The sequence below is a fragment of the Coptis chinensis genome, chromosome 2 (genome assembly GCF_015680905.1).
Source record: "Coptis chinensis isolate HL-2020 chromosome 2, ASM1568090v1, whole genome shotgun sequence".
Lineage (NCBI taxonomy): Eukaryota > Viridiplantae > Streptophyta > Magnoliopsida > Ranunculales > Ranunculaceae > Coptis > Coptis chinensis.
The window spans coordinates 90,386,208-90,409,714 of record NC_141457.1 but is presented as its reverse complement, the minus strand read 5'-3'; the positions used below and the strand labels follow the sequence as shown (position 1 = coordinate 90,409,714).

General features: G+C 35.1%; 1 protein-coding gene and 2 long non-coding RNA genes across 3 annotated transcripts; 1 reads left to right on the top strand and 2 right to left on the bottom strand.

Annotated features, from left to right (window-relative positions):
- Positions 1–3,241: 3,241 nt before the first annotated feature.
- LOC147518835 (uncharacterized) lies at positions 3,242–6,575 on the bottom strand. Its single transcript, XR_015214131.1, has 3 exons — positions 5,707–6,575; positions 4,527–4,679; positions 3,242–3,492 (listed from the first exon to the last, which is right to left on the bottom strand). It is a non-coding gene; the product is annotated as an uncharacterized LOC147518835 (long non-coding RNA).
- Positions 6,576–9,157: 2,582 nt separating this feature from the next.
- Positions 9,158–22,697, top strand: LOC147518833 (putative LRR receptor-like serine/threonine-protein kinase At1g53440). The gene is given in 25 exon segments (XM_086590556.1): positions 9,158–9,546; positions 13,101–13,278; positions 13,388–13,459; positions 13,733–13,801; positions 13,905–13,976; positions 14,046–14,117; positions 14,208–14,279; positions 14,359–14,430; positions 14,529–14,600; positions 14,711–14,782; positions 14,865–14,939; positions 15,854–15,925; positions 17,272–17,337; positions 17,415–17,474; positions 17,779–17,817; positions 17,907–17,956; positions 18,098–18,459; positions 18,578–18,773; positions 18,864–18,998; positions 19,910–20,028; positions 20,530–20,740; positions 20,869–21,106; positions 21,872–22,016; positions 22,129–22,527; positions 22,529–22,697. Coding segments are annotated over 25 exon segments (3,108 nt in total). The 5' UTR covers positions 9,158–9,386; the 3' UTR covers positions 22,559–22,697.
- On the bottom strand, positions 9,733–13,004 carry LOC147518834 (uncharacterized). Its single transcript, XR_015211898.1, has 3 exons — positions 12,150–13,004; positions 11,830–11,890; positions 9,733–11,425 (listed from the first exon to the last, which is right to left on the bottom strand). It is a non-coding gene; the product is annotated as an uncharacterized LOC147518834 (long non-coding RNA).
- Positions 22,698–23,507: the final 810 nt, after the last annotated feature.

The following is a 23,507-nucleotide window of genomic DNA, read 5'->3' as shown; positions in this document are numbered from 1 at the left end:
TTTCCAAAAGATTTAAAGCAAGGAGATAAAGAGTAATAAAATGACTCGGTACCCCTCGACACACATTTCTTTCCATTATATTAAAAGGCTTTATCCCCTTTAAAACCAGAAGAAGCCATATTCAAGTGTCCATGGAGAGAAAGGACACCAAATATCCACAAAACAAAATTAATAGGTAATACATTAAAGAGTTTGCTAAAACGCATGGAAGAGGAAGAGGCAAACGAAATCCACAAACTTCCGTGTCTATAATCGACAATAAGTAAATTTAAAAGCCAACAAAGACACCAAGTAGTTCCAACTACACACCCACATTATCAATGGAAGCTAGAGAAAGGATATAGGAAAGAACTTTTAGGGGTTAGATCACATTATGAATTTTTCGATGTTCCGTAAGATTCTAATTAAAACATAAAAGCCTGTGATACAACTCCAAGAATAAATTTCAATAAAACAAAAAAAAGCTAATAAGTCTAAAATTAAAACATAAAAGAATACATAATTCTAAGAAAATCAAATCCTAAAATGTCCCAAAAGAATTAGAATCAAAAAGCATCAAAAGCATCTCATATTATAGTTTTTTTCTAAAATTTTCATGCATAACGGCCATTTAGGAACAATTGTTAACTTAATTAAATATAGAAAGCTAGTTATTCATGCAACAAAAATTAATTTGAAGTATTTTGAGGCAAGAGAAAAAGGTTATTCATCTATGGAAAAGGTTTTTAAGATTAAACTTCAAATCAATCAAACCTCATTTAACATCCATATTTCTAACTTTGCTAAGGTTCACAAAACCTAGTCCAATGATAATACCTATATCAACCATGGTTAAAGAGAACATTTTTAACAAACATTTACATAACCATAGATCCATGCACCTAACTAGCAATATTTTGGTAATGAATCAAGATTCTCAATGAGACTTTCACATATAATCAAAATATCACAAATATCATTGTTGAAATGAATGGCGAATTGGTTTCATTGCCCAAACCAATCGATCACGGGATGGGAAGACTAACAAACCAATTATCTTGTTTTATTAACTTTGAATGCATCTTTGGAATGAAAACTGCATTTCACACTTAACGGGTTGCTCTTCACCACTCCTCCACACCAAAGTTCACAAGTTAAAGTTAAGAAAGCGTGAGAAACCTTGTAAAATCAAACAGCAAGGAGAAACAAAGACATCCTTACACAAAATTGCTCAATAATCTTTAATCTTTTTGAAAATCAAAAAATACCATGGGTAATTAGAAGTTCATACATACCATCAACTTTTACTTTTTCATTTGACAAGTAAATAAATAGTGACCAACCTCATCAAAGGAACTTTTTAATCGGGAACAAATAGATCCAATTAAATTGTTAAACTAATGATCCAAAGAATAAACATAAAAGAAAAAGAATAAACAAAGAATGAGAGATGGAAGAGAGAGAGATGAATCTCAAGTCATAATATATTGACCAAATCCGGTGCAAATCGATGAAATAGCTTCGCCCGTCCAAATCGATTAAAAGATCATTTACTGAGAGAATCAAGGAGAACAATTGATCGAACTGCATAGGGGAGAGAAAAAAATGTTATCCGGCTTTTTTTTTCATTTTATTGGTGGCAAATTGCAAATTTGTCAAACAAAAAATTCAAAAGCGAGTAAATTTTGGCACCAAAATCATGACAAATAACAATTTGTCGCTTTTAAATAAAAAAAATTGCCATGACTCAAAAAACACATCAAACAGTGGCAAACAAGTGAATAGTGCCATTTATTTATTTAAATGGGGCTATCAAACATAGCCTAAACTTTCCAACGCTTATTAACCGTTGCAAATAGAAATTTCCAATGCTTATTAACCATTGCAAGAAAAACTTTCCAACGGTTTTAAGCATTACAAATATCAAAATTTTAGCAACGCGTTTTAAAATTTGTAACGGTTATGAACCGTTGCTGATGGGTTGCAAATAAAAAAAAATCTCCTATTTTATTTTGTAGCAACCAGCTAAACCTGCCCCATATTGAAACAAACATCTCAATTCCATAATAAAGTCCCCATTGCCTTTTCATACCATTTGACAAGTAAATAATAGGAAATACAAACAAAAGACTGAAAAAAAATATGATATTCGTTAAACCATGTATGCAATATAACTTCAAAATATTTTTTAAGAGTTACAAATTTATATTTACAAAAAAGGGTAATATATTCAATACGATTTTCCAAACAATCTCGAATCATTGCAATACCAAGTATTGGTGATGTCTTCACTCACTATAAATCCTAATCCACAAAGTCCATCTAATTCCTAAAAATTCACAAAACAAATAATGAACTTAGAAATACAATAGTACTAATTAAACTCGTGCAATTAATTAAATATTTGAAAATCCACCTAAATGAACTAAGAAGTTGAACAAATGAGAAAATAGAGGGTGGAATTTTAAGCTTTTACCTTGACAAGGAGCTTGAGGTGAGCATGATCATTTGATTGGGGAGCAATTATTTTGGCCTACTTCTTGCTTTTCCCTCCATCAAATTGATACCTTACACAACACATTGAACAACAACAAAATGATCTATCTAACTATTCTAAAAGACTTTGAAACACTTTATATATAAACAAAAGCACCACTTCTATAAACCTAGGACTGTCCAAAAATATTGTCCTGCATCAACATGTACTAGCAAGCCATGGACCCAACATAACTATAAAAAGGAGCGGTCGGAACATAACAATGTATAAAGCAGGTCGACCTACTTTGTACCAAGTGAAATTCAAATTTTCAAACAAACACTTGTGTCCAATGATAATATATAGAGCAAATAATGTGGATTCTCTAACCATGACACCCAACTAGAAGCATCTAGTCATCAAGACATTAGTTTCAAACACAGAGATAAATGGAGTAGAGAAATTGTAGATAAAAAAAAAAAAGGTAAGAAAGAGTTGTATGAAAGATTTGTCTAACCTATTTTATATTTCTTAATCACAATGCAAACTCAGATACCGAGTAGTCCACCAATAGGGAAAACCAAACCTAAAAAGTCAACAAATAATGATAAATTGTGAAGACATTGACACGTGGTTAAGCCATGCGTCCTTGTAAAGTTAGTATAGCGGGTCATAAAGAACAATGAGGGTCATGTGCTCCATTCCATGATATATATATATATATATATATATATATATATATATAAAGTATTCATTCCATGACTAGCTATGTATGTACTAGTGCAACTGTGCAAGTTATGAATGAAACAAAACTTATGTGCTGTGTACTTAGTCAAATATGCACAATATATTACTTCCCAATAAGTGGAAGCTCAAAAGGATTAATTGTGTGGAAGAAACATACAAAATCTTAATAGTATTTAGCCTCATTTGCAGCTTTAACATGTGACTCTAAGTTGTGCTCATCAAGAGACGAATTAAGGCTTCGAACATGCGCCCATGCTTGATATTCCAAATCTCTAGTTTCTAGTACCTCCCTGTAGAACCAACAAAAACATATAATTAAACTAATCACATTCTTTATATAGCTATTTTCAATTGCAAACACTAAACTCAGCACAGAGAAATCCACTACGTTTTCTACTTTTCTTTTCCACTACATGATACTAATGTAATCGCGCTCACACAAGTAGGCACACACGCACACGCACACGCAAAAAATAAAAAAATAATAACACAAAAGGAAAAAGTCGAGTAGTGGTACCCACGAACCAATCCTCACCCCCTCCTATTCATGGGAAAAGTCGCTACAAGTCTACAATGAAAGAGCAGATGGCTTGATGGTACCTAAGTTGTCTAGAATAAGGAAAAAGAAAAAGGTAGATTAACTTGTGAATCATGAGCTGTTATATCGAGGTGTTTACTAGTATTGTAGGCAATGATCATTGATCAACACAAATTTACATACATAGGGCACGACGGCAATTCGCAAGAGAAACAAACAAAATATGAGTAAACCTAAAACATCTATAGGAAATAATGAACAAAATCTCTCTCCCACACACAGACACAAAATCAATGACTTTGGTGGTTTAAGAAAAGATTATTAAGAGCGTATAATGAATGTGACTCAACTGTCGTAATGTGCATATAAAAAACCAACCATTATGCAAAGACTGCAGCAGTAGTCTTGCTTCATAGATCAAACACTAATGGCTAGTGCTTTTCCACTAACCGGATAATCAATCAAGTTTTGCAGGTTTGCATATAACACTAAGGGTGAATGTTGAGAATCAATAAGCGATAAAAAGCAATGTGTTCGAGAACAAGTTGGCGACATGGTATTAAAATGGCAACTACAACCGACTTGGGTATACAACCAAATATAAAGTTAGACATCCAAATCATGGCCTAGGCCACATGAAAACTGAAAAGGCAAGATGCAATAACAAACTTGAGAACAATTAAAAAGAGGAAATTAATCAACTAGGCAAAACAAAATAATATCCAAATTCAAAGGAAGTGACAAAACCATAAGGAGCGGTATTGTTTTAAAACGACTTTGTGATACCTTCCTCAAATCCCAGAACCGAAAAGATTCCAATCTTGGACCTTGAAGCTTGAGATTGCTAGTTTGAAAACATCAACCATCTGCATGCATCCAGATTGCATGGCAGGAACAGCTAAACCAGCTCCTACAGTCCTTGCGCTTTCACTAAAAGGGCTGAATCCATAAGCATGATACAAGGATTATTAGGATATATACAAAAACAAATGATCGTCACGATAACAAACAAAGTGCAAAAACTTTATTCCAGCAAGTGTATGGCAAGGAGAAAAAGGAAGAAATGGGTCATGTAAGGCATAAGTTGGACTCCAACAGTCTTATTAAACAAGGGGGAGCTCATTTTCAACTTTTATATTATTTGTTCCTCAGTGCAATCAAAGTGACTTGCATAACTAAAACTTGGAATGGTATGAAATTTAAAATGATATTTAAGATAATTTTCAACCGTGCTCGAGCATGTCCTTTTGCTTAAGAATAAATCAATGTACAAATATCAGAACAACAACTCAATTCTCCATCTGACAAAGCAACCTAGCAGTTCAGAACTATTGAAACTGCAACGACACATTTGAGATTAATCAAAACATCAATAGACTTTACATCTTGATCAATTATTTGAGATTATTCTTTTTCAATTGTGATGGTGATACTTGCTATTTTAAGAGTAAGGGTTTGCTCACAAATTGCGTGAGTCAAAACCCAAAAAAAAATACTTTGTAGTAATAATGGAAGCCTAAAAAAAAAAACCCCATCAAGTATCATATTTATTCTTTTTCCACAAAATCTTTGGGGAGCAATATACCGTATCCAAGTGTGGCTGGAAGCTCTTAGCTCTGGAACGTTGAAATGCTAAAGAAGCTATGGTCCTATGGTCCAACTGCTAATTAAAACACTAGATTATATTTTTCTGCAGTGAGAATAACAATCGAAACTATTGAAAACTGGTTGTCAGAAGAATACCAAAAAAGAAAACCCGCCTGTAACTCGACCACTGATACCTATTAGAAGAACATGTAGCTCCCAAGAATTCCTCTGAACATCGCAAAAGAGAGGGTTTATTAGCTTCTAATTATCCTCTTCCAATATCTTTCTCATAAGCACATATTCAGACTCCCTTTGTGAAGTGAGTGATTAAGAAAATTAGATACAACAGATCATAAGCCTAATAGTGAAAAAGACGTACCTCGTGGATATACACATGGTGCTCTTTCAGAATAGCCAGGAGCCTGCTGTAGCTGTCTTCAGAATCCCTTGTCATAGTACTTTCTCCTGCTGCAAGAGTCTTCATAAGACTTTGATTATCTCCCAATATCACTATATGCAGAGCCTGGAGTTTCTTTGTCAGTATAATTGCGAGTTCAACACCTTTGCAGTCTGCTTGCATGGCATTTTGGCATTTAAACTTGCTGTAAACTGCTCCAAGAATCCTTCCATCGTGTCTCTTACAAAAAGCTGTTGCAGCTCCTCTTCCTGTATCTTTCTCATAAGCATGTAATCGACTAAATAATAGAGACCATGTTCAAAGTAATTTATGAATTCAAAGGTAGCTATGATAAGAGTTGGGTCAGCAATTAACGTAGTATGAAGACTCTGAACTTCAGAACTGGTCTCGACAACAAAATCAACCCCCAATAAACTGAATAGTAATAAAAGTAAGTAGGGATCAGCAATTAACATAGTCCCATCTCCAATATATGTTACTAGCATGTTTAGAACCGAGAACAAATACATTTTTGGTTCAAGATTTAAGTGCTTTCATTATATTTCAATACGGCCATGCTAGACACTTGGTACCTGTATCTGATCTGACACTAACTTATGTATACTCGTGTCAATGTCAATTAGCTAAACTGTAACTACTAACAGCTTGGAATTTCTTATTGCTAACAATGTATTAAGAGGGGTGAGACAACTACATGAATATCTTCAGGATTTCTAGAGGAAAAATCAGGCTGCAATTCAAATCCTAAAGACAACTACATGAACATGTCATAAATCTATGCATAAAGAAAAAAATATGGCTGAATTCAAACCCTAAAGACAACTGGATGAATATGTCATGGATCTATGGATCTAGGCAAATAAATATATATAATAAACAGAAAGGGAAAATATGGCTTACGTTCAAATCCTTAAAGCAGTATTCAGTAATTACTAGAATATCCAGTAAGGGGGAAATCTTAATTGACTCATCTGTGTGTGTGTGGGGGGTGGGGGGTTTACTAGTTAACTCTAATAAAAAAACTAATGTTATTTCTATTAATAGGTCTTCTCTAGATGCAAATAGTAAGTCATTAATATCAAATATTACCAAGATTCCACTTTCCCATGCTATATATTAAGTTTTTCTTTTTCCAAGTATTCATTCAAGGCTCAAATTTTTCTCTTTCTATAATATAATAATCATATTATTTTAGGTATTTTAACGGAGATTACGGGCCCATTATTTGGGCTTATTATTCGAGAATTATTTGGACCTTAAAAAATTCGCAAATTAATCTATACGATTGAAAAGTGCAGTCTTATTAAACGTACGACAAATTTGCATTCGCCAAATTACTAACTATGGTTGGGCCTAGGGGGTGGGCAACCTATCCCGCCCTAAACATTTAAAGCCCTTAAGATATTGGGCCGTATGTGGCCCAAATAAAAAAACCAAGGGCCGGGTCACAAGTCTAAGAAGACTCGTCATCTAGCCCCCTCTTAAAAAGGCTTTAGGGTCGGGCTTTAGTGGCCGCCTATATATTTTCTTTTTTACTACATCAGGTTTTAAACTCATTTATATTACAAAATGTATAATAATCTACAAACTCAAAGTCCAACCAATCTAGTAATAATGTATAAGTTCAAAAATTTAAAATGCACATCCACAATTACAAATGAATCAAGTACATCGAGAGTTCGAATTTGTTCTTCCTTGTTTCAAACCTCACTAAAATTATATTTAACATTGAAATACATCTAACAAATAATTATATTATCATTTTAAAGGAATAAGTAATATATATAAAGAAGAAACATAATAGTTTTGGTTAAAGGGTCTTGGAAGTTGTTAAACTATTTGTAATATCATAAATTATTTCTATAATAGATTCAAACAAATATAATATTACCTTTCTTCTAATTTAAAAGTGAAAGCTTTTGTATATGAAAATGAAAATATTGGCTTTTGAACAGTGATGGAGAAAGGTTTGAGATTACAAATGTCATTTTTCCCGACAAAGGTTGTTTTGGTTTTCATGTTACAAATGTGCCCTCAGTATTTTCTTTTAATGGTGTGGAAGGAAATTTTTAGTTTTTAGACTTCCTTGGATGTGAATAAAAATATAATTTATAAGAAATAAGTGAGAAAAAAAATTGAGAATAATAAGTTATGGACTTTGACTTGATGATCAAAAAGGAATAAAGTCTTATTTTTATTAGGCTAGTGCTCATTGTTCTTCCAGCTAAGTTGACAAGTTTTTGTTATAAAACAAGGATTCATGTGTAAGTGATAAATTATAAAAGGACAATGTTATTTTAATTGAAAATATTTAACAAAGAGTTGGACAATTATGGTATGTGGAATAAGAGTTGGATTTGAGGTTTTCACATTCGGCCTATGTTTTAGAATCTTAGCCCTGTTCTTTACTAGAAGGCACATTCAAAAACTAATGAGGGCTTTTAGTTGTGGGGCTTTATTTGCTTTGGGCCAAGGGCGGGTTAGAATCGTTAGGGCCAAAGACCCCTAGTTGGGCCAAACCTATCCCAAAAAAACTATGGTTGGGCCATGTGGCAATAATAAACAAACCAAGATTGGCAAGAATTATGTCATCTATACAGCTATACTACTCATGCGGCGTGCCAGCGTGGGGAGCTAGCCAATTAGTCGTGCCAAATATGTTCACATTTCTTTTTTCTTAAAATCTCCCCAACTTACAAAAACGTGCATCGGGCACGCACCTATTTCTTTCCTTTTCTCTCTCCTAAATACTAAAGGTCCCACTAATCTATCTAATTCAAATAAAAGCGTGACACACATATACTAGTAACTTATAACTTTATAAGCCACACATTCTCTAGAGAATTATTCTCTGGAAGAATTGTTTGTTCAATTGACTAACAATAATTACCTCAATTCAAATAACGTGGAAAATCTTGTGCAGCAATAATTACCTTAATTTTCACATGATGATTTAATCTAATTTGGTATTTTTCTTTTTGTAACTTTACATTTTGTTAAATGCCCATTTCTTCACCAGCCATAAGAAAATTTATACTCTCAATCTCATTTCCCACATTCACTAATGTCCATATCTTCTACGCCTCACACCCAATGATAGTGTACAACCTCAAATCCAAACTGAACAGTCACAAAACCTACTTTACCAAAAAAAAAAATACAAAAAATACGAAAAAAAAAAATACAAAAATCACACACCTCATATAATAAGTCCAAATGGATTCACATTAGTATCAGTATCAATGTCAGTGTCACATTTAAGGTGGAATAAGAGTTGGATTCTCTCTCTTTATATATATATATATATATAGTCTTTGTTAGCCTAGATACGTGTGGTGCTTTTGAGCATTGTGTGGTTTAGAACTGTGGGCAAAAATATTCATGTACAATTTTTTTTTTTTTTTTTTTTCCTGCGTGACAAATCAACATCGTTTCGCCCCAAACTCACATTCCCTCTCCCTCCTTCACTAGCTCTCCGCCTTCCCTCTCTGCTCACTCCCCACTACTAACAGTTATACTATTAAGCATATTACTCTCTCTCTCTCTCCCACACCCACACCCACACCCACACCCGGCCCAAAGCCTTTTTCATTCTTTCTTTGTGACTTAGTTTCTGTCGTCCATTTCAACTTCTTGCACGTATGATTTTTGGTGAAAACTTGGAGTTCTTAAGGTTGATGGAGTTAAACTTTCTTGCAATCTCAAATAAGAGTGTTTATACGATTCTTATTCTTCTGTTCATTGTTCTGACTTTCACCGGAGAATTCATATATGATGCTCAAGTTATACCAGATGATGAATGTGAGTTTTATGTTTATCTACGAATTTGAAGTAATTCATTACGTTTCCACCCGGCCATTTCTTTCAGTTGTTTGGCGAAATTATATATTCCATTTAAGTCTGTTTTGCCTTTGCTCTAGCTTGCACCCATTTTGACTTGCTAGCTTCGAAATTCCATTTACTTGCTCCTTAAATACTTATATATATATATATATATATATATATATGCATTTCCAACAATAAGAACATGAATCTGTCATGTTACCCAAAAAGCAACATAGAATTATCTAGCGGCCAATTTTATGAGTTATACGCTCAAGTTTTTGGTTCTTATTATGAACTTAAAGCCGGTAATTTTGTCACTGAAGAATTATAATACATTTTTAGAACATGTTCACATACGTGCTGATTTTCCTTTTTTCCGTTTTGTGTCATGAAATGGATTTATAAATTGCTTTTGTGTTTTCATGTTATAAATTGCACTGTCAATTTACTTAGTTATCAACAAAATCAACTATATATATTGTTATCTTAAGCAATATATTAGGCACTTAGCAGATGTACAATGAAATTTGAAAAAATTGTACATGTTTTGAAGAATATTTTTACAAAATAAAAGTGTTGTTGTCATCTAGTTGAAATCGATTTAATAAAGACTGTATTAATGTAACAACTAACAAGGGTTTACCGAAAACGATAACGTGGAGAAAGTCAAGAAACACCTTGAATTTGTCGTAGAACAATATAATTAAACTGATATTTTAAAGAAAAGAGTTGATGTAACTTGTATAATCAAACAACTGTAATGTAGTTTCTAGTCAAATAAACATAAGAAAAGTATAAGCAAGAATAATTCTACAAGGGTAATGACTAACGAGGCTCACAAATATCACATTATTATACTATTCTCAGTCCGGCCAGTCTATTTCATTAATTAAGATCATACATTTTTTAAGCATGTTCACGTACGTGCTGCTTTTCCTTTTTTCCGTTTCGTGTCATGAAATGGATTTATAAATTGCTTTTGTGTTTTTATGTTATGAATTGCACCATTAATTTACTCGGTTATCAACAAAACCAAATATATATTGTTATCTTAAGCAATATATATACCAAGCACATAGCAAATGTACAATGAAATTTGAAATTTTTTGTACACGTTTTGAAGAATTTTTTACAAAATAAAAGTGTTGTTGTAAGAAGTCTAACAAGGTTCACCATAGATTGTTTAGAACTTGGATGAAAGGGAGGAAGGATGGAAGGTAGACTTCTTTTGCTTAGGACTTGTTTACTAACTCTAGTTGTAAGAACATTTAGAAAAGATTAGTTAATTGAAAGATTGATTGAAAGCACAAACATTGAAAGAAATAACAAAATTGAAATGAAGAACAACTTGAAGTAAATAACTTGATTGAATGAAGAACAACAACTTGAAGAAATAACAAGATTGAAAATGAAGAATAAAAAGTAAATGACTTGAATGTAAAAAAACTATAAAATAAAATCCTACATGACACTAGAATAAGTCTAGCTAGGTGCATTCTCTCATCCTACTTTTGAGTTCTTATACCCCTATTTTTACAAAAGACTGATTTGCTCTCTCCCATTACATTTGAGACACCTCACTAAGTTGTTTTATGCTTTTGCTTTTTGATTTCTTCTTGATCAAGATAGGTTTTAGAAAAAAAAACCTTCTTTTATGTCAATGACATCTATCTCTGGTCTTTTGAGTTAAAGACTTGACTTTCAGCTATCTGGTTTGGAGTCCTTGACCTTTGACTTTGACTTCTTCAAAGCACTTTTTTATAGCGGCTTTGAGTATTCATAATAAGTGTAAATAATGCTCCTTTTGATGCTAAGACACAACTTTTATGATAAGTGGTCTAAATTGCTCTGTAACCTGAAAAATGCAATAAAAGCTATGAGTTTTCTTTTCATTAAACGTAAGAAAGGTTGTAATGCAGTAATGTAAGAGTAATAAAACGCAAATTTGGAAACTGATCAATAAACGTAAGAAAAGTATAAGCAAGAATAATTCTACCTGGATAACGACTAACGAGCGAGGCTCACAAATATCACATTATTATACTGTTCTCAGTCCAGTCTATTTCATTAATTAAGATCATACATCCATACATATGTCAAGTGTCAACCACTAACTAAATCACTGCATTATTAATGGGGTTTATTGGGTCCTATTATTGACTGACCCTATTTGGGATCTGTACTTATGTTAGGCACAACATAGAGTCTATACACACCCACCAAAAATAGCCTGACCAGAAAAGAAACCGAGAAACCTACCGGTTACATACAATTTTCCACCCTTCGTCTCCATCCACCAGCCACCATCCAGATACTTATACTGGATAGACCACACAAAGCTTCAAATCACAGAGAACAATCATGGATAGAATGGAAGTGCCAAGGACTAAACATTTCAAAACATAAACACAAGAATATCATCTCCAGTGCTAGCATGCATGCTTAACTCAATAATTCACAAATTAAATCCTGCATTCCTACCACCGAAATTCTAATACACTAAAATTACAAGCCATTATAAAATAATCAAGTACAAGAAAAAAGAAATTCGGGAAATAAAGAAATGAGTATTTGCTTACTGAAGCCATGGGAGAAGTAGGTATTTGCCATTGTACTGTTTTATCTATGTAATTAATGAAGAGACAAAATTGTTTTGAGAAGTGTTCACCATTTTTGTTGAATTCAGACTTAAGCATAGCTATTTTGTTGAATGGACAAATGATTCCCAGAAATATCGAGAGGAAGGCTCACAAATGACTAAGGGAAGCCAGCATCAGTATTCCTAGACGACTTATGGAGGCCACACCAAGAAACCATTTCGAGCGGCTTGATTAGGCCGATTTAGTTATATGCCAGACGACCCAGCGAGGTCACATAACCCAGTTCCAAATGATCTTATGGTGTTGATATTGGGGCGACCATTGCTGCATCGATTTAGAGCAATTTCTACGGCATGGTGGGGTTGTTTGGTAGTGATTTGTGCGACCCATCTTGGTTGTCTGGCCCAAAATTTTCCTGAAATCATGTGATTTTTTTTGTCTTCAAATCCAAATTCAATTAAACCGATATATAAACTTCAAATCCAAATTCGTCCACACATACAATTTGATAAAAATTACATTAATTGAAAATCACATACAACTAAAAAAACACAATTACGTCAATGGGATAATGTGTACTTTGTTTATCAATTTCATTACTTCAACTAACTATTTTTATTTTTTTAAAAAGAAATACAATAAAATTACTTCAAAATATTCTTCATCATTAAGTAGTGGACGGATTTTTATTTTTTAGGGTTGGGAGAAAGAGTGAGTAAACAGGTTGAGCTTTGAGCTTTGAGAGATGGAGGGAAAGAGAAACAAAATATGTTTTTTAGGTCAATGGCAAACTTTTAATAAATATATTTTTTAGGGTTTGTCCAACACAAAATGGAAGGTAGGAGAGTCTTATTAATGTCTTATTCTTAAATATTTTAAACTTTTCGCCTAATTTGTAATTTCAGTGTCAACTTACTTTTGTGAGAACAGTACAAACGCTTCGACGAATATCCACAAAATTGGGAATCATACAGTGGAATGTGAACCCGAATTCGTGCGCAGCACACCAAGGTTTTAGTATAACCACACCAGCATCGGAGGATGCCTTGAGCAATGTCACCTGTAATTGTACTTTCAACGCCTCCACCATTTGCCACGTCACAAACATGTATGCAATTTTCTTAATTTACACAAAGATGAAATCATTCTACAGCGTTTTCAATTGCTACATAATATGTTCTACATTTTTAATAGTCGTGTTTTTGTTTCAATTTCAGTCAGCTCAAGAGTTTGAGATTAGAGAGAGAATTACCAGTTGACTTGGCCAACCTCACGTTTTTGACTGAAATGTAAGTCAGGAACATTTTTCCCATTTGACTTTTGTAGGCTACCGGTAAAGAGTCCAATTATGGGCTAAACTAAAGCAGGCCCAGACCCAATAAAAGACTCAAATTTCATGGGCCTCACTGTATTTGGCCCAACAGGTAGTACACACTGCATACTCTACCTAACATTCATCTCCATGGCATGCACGGAGAATTGTGATCATCTTTGCCAAAAGACGCTAGAAACACTTGAAAGCGAAGTTGGGTCTTTATTTAACTGTTCCCACTCTCGTGCAGAACCCTGACTCGCAGCTTTCTGTATGGGACTATTCCAAAAAGTTGGGCTTCACTTCCTCTCGTCACTTTGTAAGTTTTCTTTCATCTTTAACCTTCCTAGCTTACAGTTGTAATTTTATTTATTTAACTGTACTATATTACTGAAGTATGATAATCATCTACATATTATCAGGTCTTTGAAGGGAAACCTTATCGGTGGAACCATTCCAATAGAAATCGGGAGTATCTCTACTCTGGAAGAATTGTAAGATATTTCAAAATGAGTAATATCGTAAAATGTCAGTTTTGCTAACCCAACTTAAATTATATGCAGGTTCTTGCAAGACAATAATCTTACAGGACCCCTTCCTCGAGAGCTTGGAAATTTGCGTGCACTGAGAAGAGTGTAAGACATATTTTTCTTATTTTGGTTGAATGAACCATCACTAGTACTACTTCTGTTGTGAGTCATGACGTTGTTATTTTACTTGTGCAGCCATCTTTCTGGAAACAACTTCACAGGAAAATTGCCGGAAACTTTTGCCAACCTGAAAAATTTAACGGACTTGTAAGTTGGTTAATGTTACTAAATTAAATTGCAGTCCATTTTAAGTGATGAATGTCTGAAATTCGGTTACTAATTGCAGTAGGATAGCGGCTTCTGGTATCACTGGGAGAATACCCGATTTCATTGGAAACTGGACAAGCCTTGACAGGCTGTGAGTACTGAACTGACTTTTTCAATATCTACTGTATCTCTTACTTTTGTTTTGAGAAATGTTGCATAATTTACTAACAATTATGTGGACAAATGCAGAGATATGCAAGGAACAAATATGGAGGGTCCTATCCCTTCTAACATTTCTCTCTTGAGAAACCTAGAACAACTGTAAAGGCCTTTTGCCACTATATGATTGCTTTCGTGATCTTTTTAATTGATATCAGGATTGTAATTCAGAAAGGTGGTCTGAGTTATTTGATCAAACCATTTTGTTTCAGGAGGATATCTGACCTGAATGTATCGAATATGACTTTTCCTGATCTGCAAGAGCTGACAAAACTGGAAGAATTGTAAGTTGAGTTGTGGATATATACTTCTTGTGTAATCTTACTATTAGTCTTGTAAAGGACTAAGCTTTACCTTTTTGTGCAGGGTTTTAAGAAGCTGCTCAATTACTGGCCCAATCCCTCCATACATTGGAGAAAGATTGCTAAACATCAAGAAACTGTAAGTTTCTTTGTGTCTTGCTAGTTTAGGTTCTGTTATTCTTTTTTCCCCCAATGTTTCTTTGTTCTGTGTATATCCTTTCTATTACTGCTAATGGATTTTGACTATATGGATTCATGTCATTCAAATGAGTGATCCATAGATATTAAAAGAAGGGAAAGTAAAGCCAAAATAACTGACAACAATCATAGGGATACCAGAATTGGACAATAAACTAATGGAATCAAGGGTACTTTACTTTTTTAGCTTGCCCCTTAGAATTCTAGCCGCTGATTCCATTCTGCTCCAAGCCATGCATAGGATCTAAGGTTCAGTCAAGCAGCGTTTCTTGTGTCTCCCTTGTCACAACTGTCTTATGCCTAATAAGTTGGGACTAGGAGCACCTCAGCGGAGAAGATGGATTAGAAAACAACTTTCTGTGGATGGTTGCCTAGTCAAAAGGTTATGTACATATCAACTTGCCAAATATTGTTGTTCTAGTGTACAATTTTAGTTTCTTTAACCACTCAATTGAAACCCTGTATCTTTTTGCCAAACTTGAGTTCCACATGATCCAGGCCACTTCGCATATTCACAATAACCATGCAGCTCCATACTTCTGAAGATGCTTAATATCCACTTTAGAACTTAATCAACATTTCTGAATAATTTCCTGTGCAAGTCCTTCTGTAATGATCTTTTTGAAAGCGCTAAGTCTGCAGGTAAGTTGTATTAGATTTACTTCGAGTCTTCTGAACGTTTCAATTTACATGCTTTGTTGGATTCTCAATTATCATCACAGTTTATCTTTGATAATCATTTGTCAAGCCGTTAGATATACATTTCATTGTAGTCACTTAAGGACACTAATGGGGACTTAAATATTAAGCAGGATGCAACTCTGGTTTTCTTAAGAACCTCCTTTTCTTTTGTAGGGACTTGAGTTTCAACAGACTGACTGGTGTTATTCCAGAAACCTTTGCCCAGTTAACCACGCTACAATTCATGTAATTAAATAGCATCTATATAGACTATAATTAAGTTTTGAATTTTTCGAAATAAAATTCCATTTAGAGAAAAAGACCAAAAAATACATCGGACTTTGCAGTTGGTTTCAAAACAGACAACTGTACTTTTTTTTTATTCAAATAAACATTGTACTTTCAAGAAAAATCAATTTAATCAATTTAGTCATACTGTCCAATTAATTGGATGGCGTGCTGACGTGGGTCGTTAAAAATTTCCCCAAATCTAATTTGCCCATCAAGCATTAGTTTCAACCTTTAGGTGGCATCCACATAACATGACAGGATGATACACACAAAGTATCATCCTGACATACTTCCACATAACAAGACAGGATGATACACACAAAATATCATCCTGTTGGGCTTAAGCTTTTCCTTGACTTGGCCGAGAATTCCCTCACTGGTTCATTTCCACCACAAGTAGGTAACTTGACCAATCTTGTAGCGTTATCAGTTTCTGGAAATAGATTGTTAGGCCACATTCGAACTTCGCTTGGTTATTGTTTGAACCTTAAAGTCCTTGGCCTAGACAGTAACATCTTTGAAGGAGAAATACCCAAGTCATTGATTTCTTTAAGAGGTCTAGAATTTCTTGACCTTTCTTGTAAAGGTGATATTCCATAATACTTAAAGCAGTTTCCTCTTTCATACTTGGATTTGTCCGGCAACCAGTTTGAGGGACGAGTTCCAAACAATGGAGTCTTTGGTAACGCAAGTTTGTTTTCACCTGTGTTGCATGGGTACGGGACGGAGTGTCTGGTTTGGACACGGGTACAACGATTTGGACACGGCGAGATCTGAGAGTTAGGGTACTGTTTTGCTTGTGTCCGGGTGTCTGTGTTTGTGTCCGTGTCCGTATCCGTGTCCGCACGACACGGGTACGCGATACAGAGGAAATTAGCGCGTACCCATACAACAGAGGTTTTCACTTGTTGGAAACAAAAACTTGTGCGGAGGAATGGACAAGCTTAAGGCATAGTGGAAGTATGTTGTGTATCATCCTGTCATGTTATGTACGTGGATGCCACCTCAAGGTTGAAACTAATGCCAGATGGGCAAATTAGATTTGGGGAAATTTTTAACGACCCACGTCAACACGCCATCCAATTAATTGGACGGTATCACTAAATTGAATTTTTTTGAAAGTACAATGCTTATTTGAAAAAAAAAATACGTTGTCTATTTTGAAACCAACTGCAAAGTTTGATGTACTTTTTGATCTTTTTTCTCTTCCATTTATTACAGACTTACAGTAAGGGTCTTTGTTTACCCTTCATTTTATCTTTTCCAATCGTTGGCTAAAGTAATTAAGTTTATGAATGTAGGTTTCTGACAAACAACACATTGACTGGACAAATTTCCCCATGGATATCGGGAACCCGGCACAACTTGTATGTATTTTTGTAAATAGCATGTGGCGTATCATATAAAAATTCCTAAATTAACTTGTTGCTAATGTGTCTTGCAGTGACATATCTTATAACAATTTTACTGGGACATCTCAATCAAACTGTCGGGAAAATAACTTGTAAGCTCTTTATATCACTAGATAACTACTAAGCAGTGGGGTGTGAGCGGAGGGTGGAGAAGAGAGAAGGAGAGATGGGTTTGTGGGTGGGGAGAGAGAGAGAGTTAGGGTTTGGTGGAGAGGGAGAGGGAGAGGGATAGGTGAGGACAGACAGATAGAAACCAACCAACTTAGTTTTTGTCCGCATAACCCCCCTTCTATGCCCCCCTTCTGCCCAGATCATTCGCTCCGCTCACTTGATTACTCCATGTTTAGAATACGTTGAGTTTCTTGTGTAAATGACCTTCTTTCTGTGCTATAATAGGAACGCAATTTCTAGTTTTCCTGCCCAGCCAGCCAACTCGTAAGCTTCCCTGATCATCCAATCATATTTCCTATTCATAAAAGACTTTAGCATAGAGAAATAAACAAGCAAAAATTTTCATTTTGCAGAGTTCCTTGGTGCTTGAAGAAGGACCTTCCCTGTCCTGGAAAATCCAAATGTAAGTTCACGAACTTGGTATTCGTCATACAGATACAACTTTGGCTTATGATCTACCTGGGATCCTGGTAAAAAAAGGAAATTTGGGATCCTGGTAAAAATTTCTTTTTTTGAATAAAATATTGTATCATTGTCGTCGCAGACTATAACTTGTTCGTGAATTGCGGAGGTTCAAGGTTTTTCTTCGAAGGAGAGCAGTATGAGCAGGACTTAGATGAGATGGGTTCATCATCATTCTTCTCTACTGACAAATGGGCTTGTAGTACTACAGGGTATTCTGTGATCGACACCAACCCAGCTAGGTTCATAGCACAACCAAGTACAAACGATTCAATCAAAACGCTGTATTCAACTGCCCGCATTGCTCAAATCTCACTAAAGTACTATGGCCGCTGCTTACGGCAGGGAAGTTATAATGTGAAGCTTCATTTTGCTGAAATAATGTTCACATTTGATAAGAGAAACAACACTCCAGGGAGACGAATATTTGACATATATATCCAAGTGAGTGGTCAATTGTATTACTAATATCAACTTAAATTCAACTTCTACCTACGTTCTTACTTTTTAATTCATCCTATGTCATGCAAAAGAATAAAACATCAGATGGTTCTCGCTGTAGGGTGAGAGAATTTGGAAGGATTTTAATATAGCTGAAGAAGCTGGGGGCGTTGGTAAGAACATCGTTAAGGAATACAACGCTACTGTGACTGGGAGTACTCTGGAAATTCACTTGTACTGGGCGGGAAAAGGGACTATAGCTGTTCCATGGGGTAATATATATGGACCTCTTATATCGGCAATATCAGTGACACCAAGAAAGTTACTCCTGGTTGCTACAGACAATTCATTCTCTCCTCCTTGATTGACCTCCTTGTGCTTAAAGTATGATATCTCTCTCCTTGTAGACTTTGATCCTAGTACTGGGCTATCTGCTGGGACTATTGCGGGCATTGTAGTCTGTTCATTTGTGGCAGTTTTATTGGTTCTAGCAGTCCTCTGGAAATTGGGTTACCTGGAAGGAAAAGATCTCAAGGACAAAGGTGAGATGAACCAAAATGTAATTTTTGCTTTTCTGTGCATGTTGTGTGGTTCTCTTGGGTTAGTTTAGTGGATAAGTTCTTGTATCCAAAATTCCAGGCCTTTATTTTGTTTTCTTTTTTGGTTTTTGTGAAGGAAGAGATAGTAGGAGTCCCTTGATCTTCTTTCAGTATTACGTGACATAGACAATATTTTGTAAAATGGCTGCTTGGTTAGGTTTCCCCATATCTTTTTATTTTTATTTCGTTTAAAAGTCTTCAATATGTGTGAAATCCTTGTGCTGATATTTGTGTAAGAAAAGTAACCTCTCTCCCCAACCCAAGTGATTTGTAGATTATTAGACATTTTTGTTCTCCGTTAATGTCTTTAATCTCTGCTACACCCATAATGTTAGTGTGTTTACTGTTATGATTATTAGAACACTTCAAAGCACCCTTCCACTTTTACCATCCAGCTTGAAATCTAAGGGAAATATTTGATCCGTCTCATTATAGGTGAGTTGAACAAAGTAAACACAGATGATTGCTTTGGCGTTCACATGGAAGCCAATTCAATTGATTCTTCCTCCAGACGAAAGTGCCCTTTCTTTGTCTCTTAGACTGCAAGGCAATAATTTGTGGTTTTGTATGAGACCAGAAATGTTTCTGACCAGAGGAAATAATTGTTCTCAAATGATAATACCTCAAGCTGTAATTTAAGTATGCTTATGGGCTATATCCCATTCAGTGCGTACACTTACATGGGAAATATGGATCATTAACTGATTTCATCACAAAGAATAGTTTGATTACATGCATGGAAACATTCATAGAATCATTTCTATTACATGTGTATACGTAAAATTGTGTAGCTTATATATGGAAGGTAGTAAGCAAGTGTATTTTGTGGTAACAAAGACTTTGTTTTATTACAGAACTCAGAAGCCTTGAACTACAAACAGGTTACTTTACTTTAAGACAGATTAAAGCTGCAACTGGTAACTTTGATCCTGCAAATAAAATAGGTGAAGGAGGATTTGGTCCAGTTTACAAGGTAAATATGGATTGGGATTTTTTAAATGTTTTTTCTCAATTGTCACAGGGAAAAATTTGGTGCCTAGCTTAACCTAGAAGTGAAATGCCTTTGAATCTTGGTCTTGGGTTCAATCCAAAGCTTATATAGAACAAGAAAAGGAATAAATATGAAGATTTTCTTTCCGATAGCATTAAGTGAAATCATTCTATAAGGCTTTAAGATGAAAATTGAATAGTGGCTTCATCAGAATTTATTACAAATAAAATATTCTGAAGTTTCAATTAACCGTGCAATATATCGTCTTTTATACACACTCTTATAGTCTTCAACTTGAGCTGATCTTTCTTGACGTATTCTCATGGAGAAGAGTTCATATCACTGTAACTGAATTCGGATTTTCACTGGCTAAAAAAAAACTCAAACTAAAAGAACCATGCAAGTAATATTAATATTCTTCTACATAAGCTACATATTAGACAAATGGAGATTTGATTTGATATGAATTGTTTGTGATCGTAGGGTGTCCTCTCAGATGGTTCAGTAATTGCTGTGAAGCAGCTATCTTCGAAGTCAAAGCAAGGCAACCGCGAATTTGTGAATGAGATAGGCATGCTTTCTGCTTTACAACACCCACATCTCGTGAGGCTTTTTGGATGCTGTATTGAAGGAAACCAACTATTACTAATTTATGAGTACATGGAGAATAATAGCCTTGCTCGTGCACTTTTTGGTAAGCCGCTTACTATATATGTTTTATATCATATATCTAGATTTTGAAAACATCTTTAGATATTGGTATGTTCAAGAACAACTTGTTTTTCCCTAAACACTACAAAAATATATGTGGCTTGATTTCAGGGCCTGAGGATGGGCGCCTTAAAATAGATTGGCCCACAAGACTTAAGGTTTGCCTTGGGATAGCAAGGGGTTTAGCTTATCTTCATGAAGAATCGAGGCTAAAAATTGTTCACAGAGACTTGAAGGCAACAAACGTGCTACTTGATAAAGATCTTACTGCTAAGATTTCTGACTTTGGTCTGGCTAAACTTGATGAGGAGGAGAACACTCATATCAGTACCCGTATAGCTGGAACAATGTGAGTCCATTTTCCTTTTATGAGTTCCTTTGCCCCATTAAGATTTAAGAGGTGATCTGTTCTTAGTCTCATCTCTATATTTCTACTTCTATTATGTAGAAAGCTATGGTGATCCCAAAAGTCCGGAAAGTCGTACTAGACATCAAAGACCTAAGAAACATTTGTTTTGAACAATTTGTAGCTAGATGGGAAGATATTGTGTATAGAGAGTCTTGAGTAGGGTGGTTGGTCTAGGGTTGTTTTTATATGTCCTTTGTAATGGTAGGTTATCTTGACCTACGTTTCCTTTGATATAATACAATTTAATTTTTACCGAGCAAAAAAAAAATTATGTAGAATGTAGAAAGCTTTAATTTGCTGGATAGAAGACATTATTTTGTAATACCCTGTGTGACCCTTAGCTATGTATCAAGCCCAGGCATTAGACGTCTAATCTAAGAATGTTTGTTGATCTTCATTTTGATGTACCGTGAATCAGCTGGTACACAAAGGGATCACAGAGCTCACATGTGTTGCTCCTTTCAGTTAGCTAGACCAAAGACGAAGCTATATCTAACTTCAACAAACAAACAAAAATAATAAGAAAAACTGGAATCAAGCTCCAGAGTTTTCATTATTAGGAGTATCACCAAGTAACGGCATTGCCTTAGTTTTTTAGGATGGTGGAGCTCTATTCATCATATTAGAAGTGCTTCTATTTTTTACTGAAAGCACAAAACATGTAACTATTTACGTTATAAGACTTTACCATGGTTATGTTTGTAGAGGATATATGGCTCCAGAATATGCAATGCGGGGTCACTTGACTGAAAAGGCAGATGTTTACAGTTTCGGTATTGTTGCATTAGAGATTGTCAGCGGCCAAAGCAATACAAATTTCAGACCAAAGGAGGGGTATCTTCTTGATTGGGTAATGGGCTTTCTGTTTGGATTTCCTCATCTTTTTGCATATGACAAGCTTTTTTATAACAGAAAACGCACCCCGAGATGATTACAATCTTTCTTATTGTGGTAAATTCCAGGCCTATGTCTTGCAAGAACAAGGAAATCTCCTTGAGCTGGTTGACCCAAGTCTTGGAGCAAATTTCTCTAAGAACGAAGCAATGAAGATGCTCAACGTAGGTCTCTTATGCAGCAATCCATCTCCTACTCTTAGGCCCGCGATGTCTGCAGTTGTCAGCATGCTAGAAGGTCATAGTCCAGTTCAAGCGCCACTCGTTGTACGTGGTTCAATGACTGACCATTTGAGACTCAAGGCCTTTGAGAAACTGCCACAGGATAGCCAAACGCAGAGCTCACTATACTCTCGTGACAGTCAAACACAAGAAATGACAATGGATGGTCCTTGGGCTGATTCTTCAATCTCCGTTCCAGTCAAAGAAGAGACTAAAAGTGATTCCTGCACAAGCAAGCTTCTGCCGGCCTGATCTCTATGATGTTAATATGGATTGATTAATGAAAATAGAAAATAGAAGTAAAGTGAACAAAATTCTCAGAAGTTTTTGCAGGTTTTGCTTGTATTTGAGCACAGATGATAAGGAGTCAAGGATACAATTACATCCCCACAAATAAAATATAAATAATTGTCCTAGCCACTGAGCGAAAAGAAAAATGTCACAAAAGTCTAACCCCGAAAATCTTGTGGGCGAGGCATATTATCCTTGATAGACTGTTTTAGGATTTCATCAAAATCTATGAAATACAGGTATGCAATAACGCCTGAAAACCATTTTTGTTAGCAACATGGTTAATTGAGAACAAGACAAAGAACTATGGCTAAAGTTGTGGACTCGACTAAGATTTTCCCGCGACATCAATTCCTGATTGTGCATATGGTCAGTGGTCTTGGCCAATCCTACCAAATCGTTATGTGAAACATTATACCCAGTACAGAGAACTTGAAATGTGTGCAACTTATGATATGCTGTTAACTTATCCTGGAAAATGAGCTTTGATTTGAGGAAACAAAACCACACGGACAGACAGATCTGCAATGGTCTGAGGATAGAACATATATATTGTTTCATTGGTGCATTTTGCCTAAGAATAAGAACTCTTAAGAGGTAAAACTACGGTTTCCCTTATTGCCCACAGTGAAATTGCGTGCTAAACAAGATAAGAAAAGCTGAACCTCCTAATGACTTAATGTACTAGTAATACAGTTGGATAATCCTTTCAGATTCACTGGTTCAATGATGAGTAAATAATCTCATTGGATTTCGGAAAATGTCAGAGCCCGCACATTAACGAAGTTCCCTTTTCCCTTTCATTAAAACCATTCCTCTTTTTTTTTGAAATGGTTACGGGGTTAAGGCAGACCACATGTGTTTAATGAACGTTGAACCTTACAAAGCCTCCCTTAGAGTTGCAAAATCAACAAGTAACAAGGTTAACATAGATG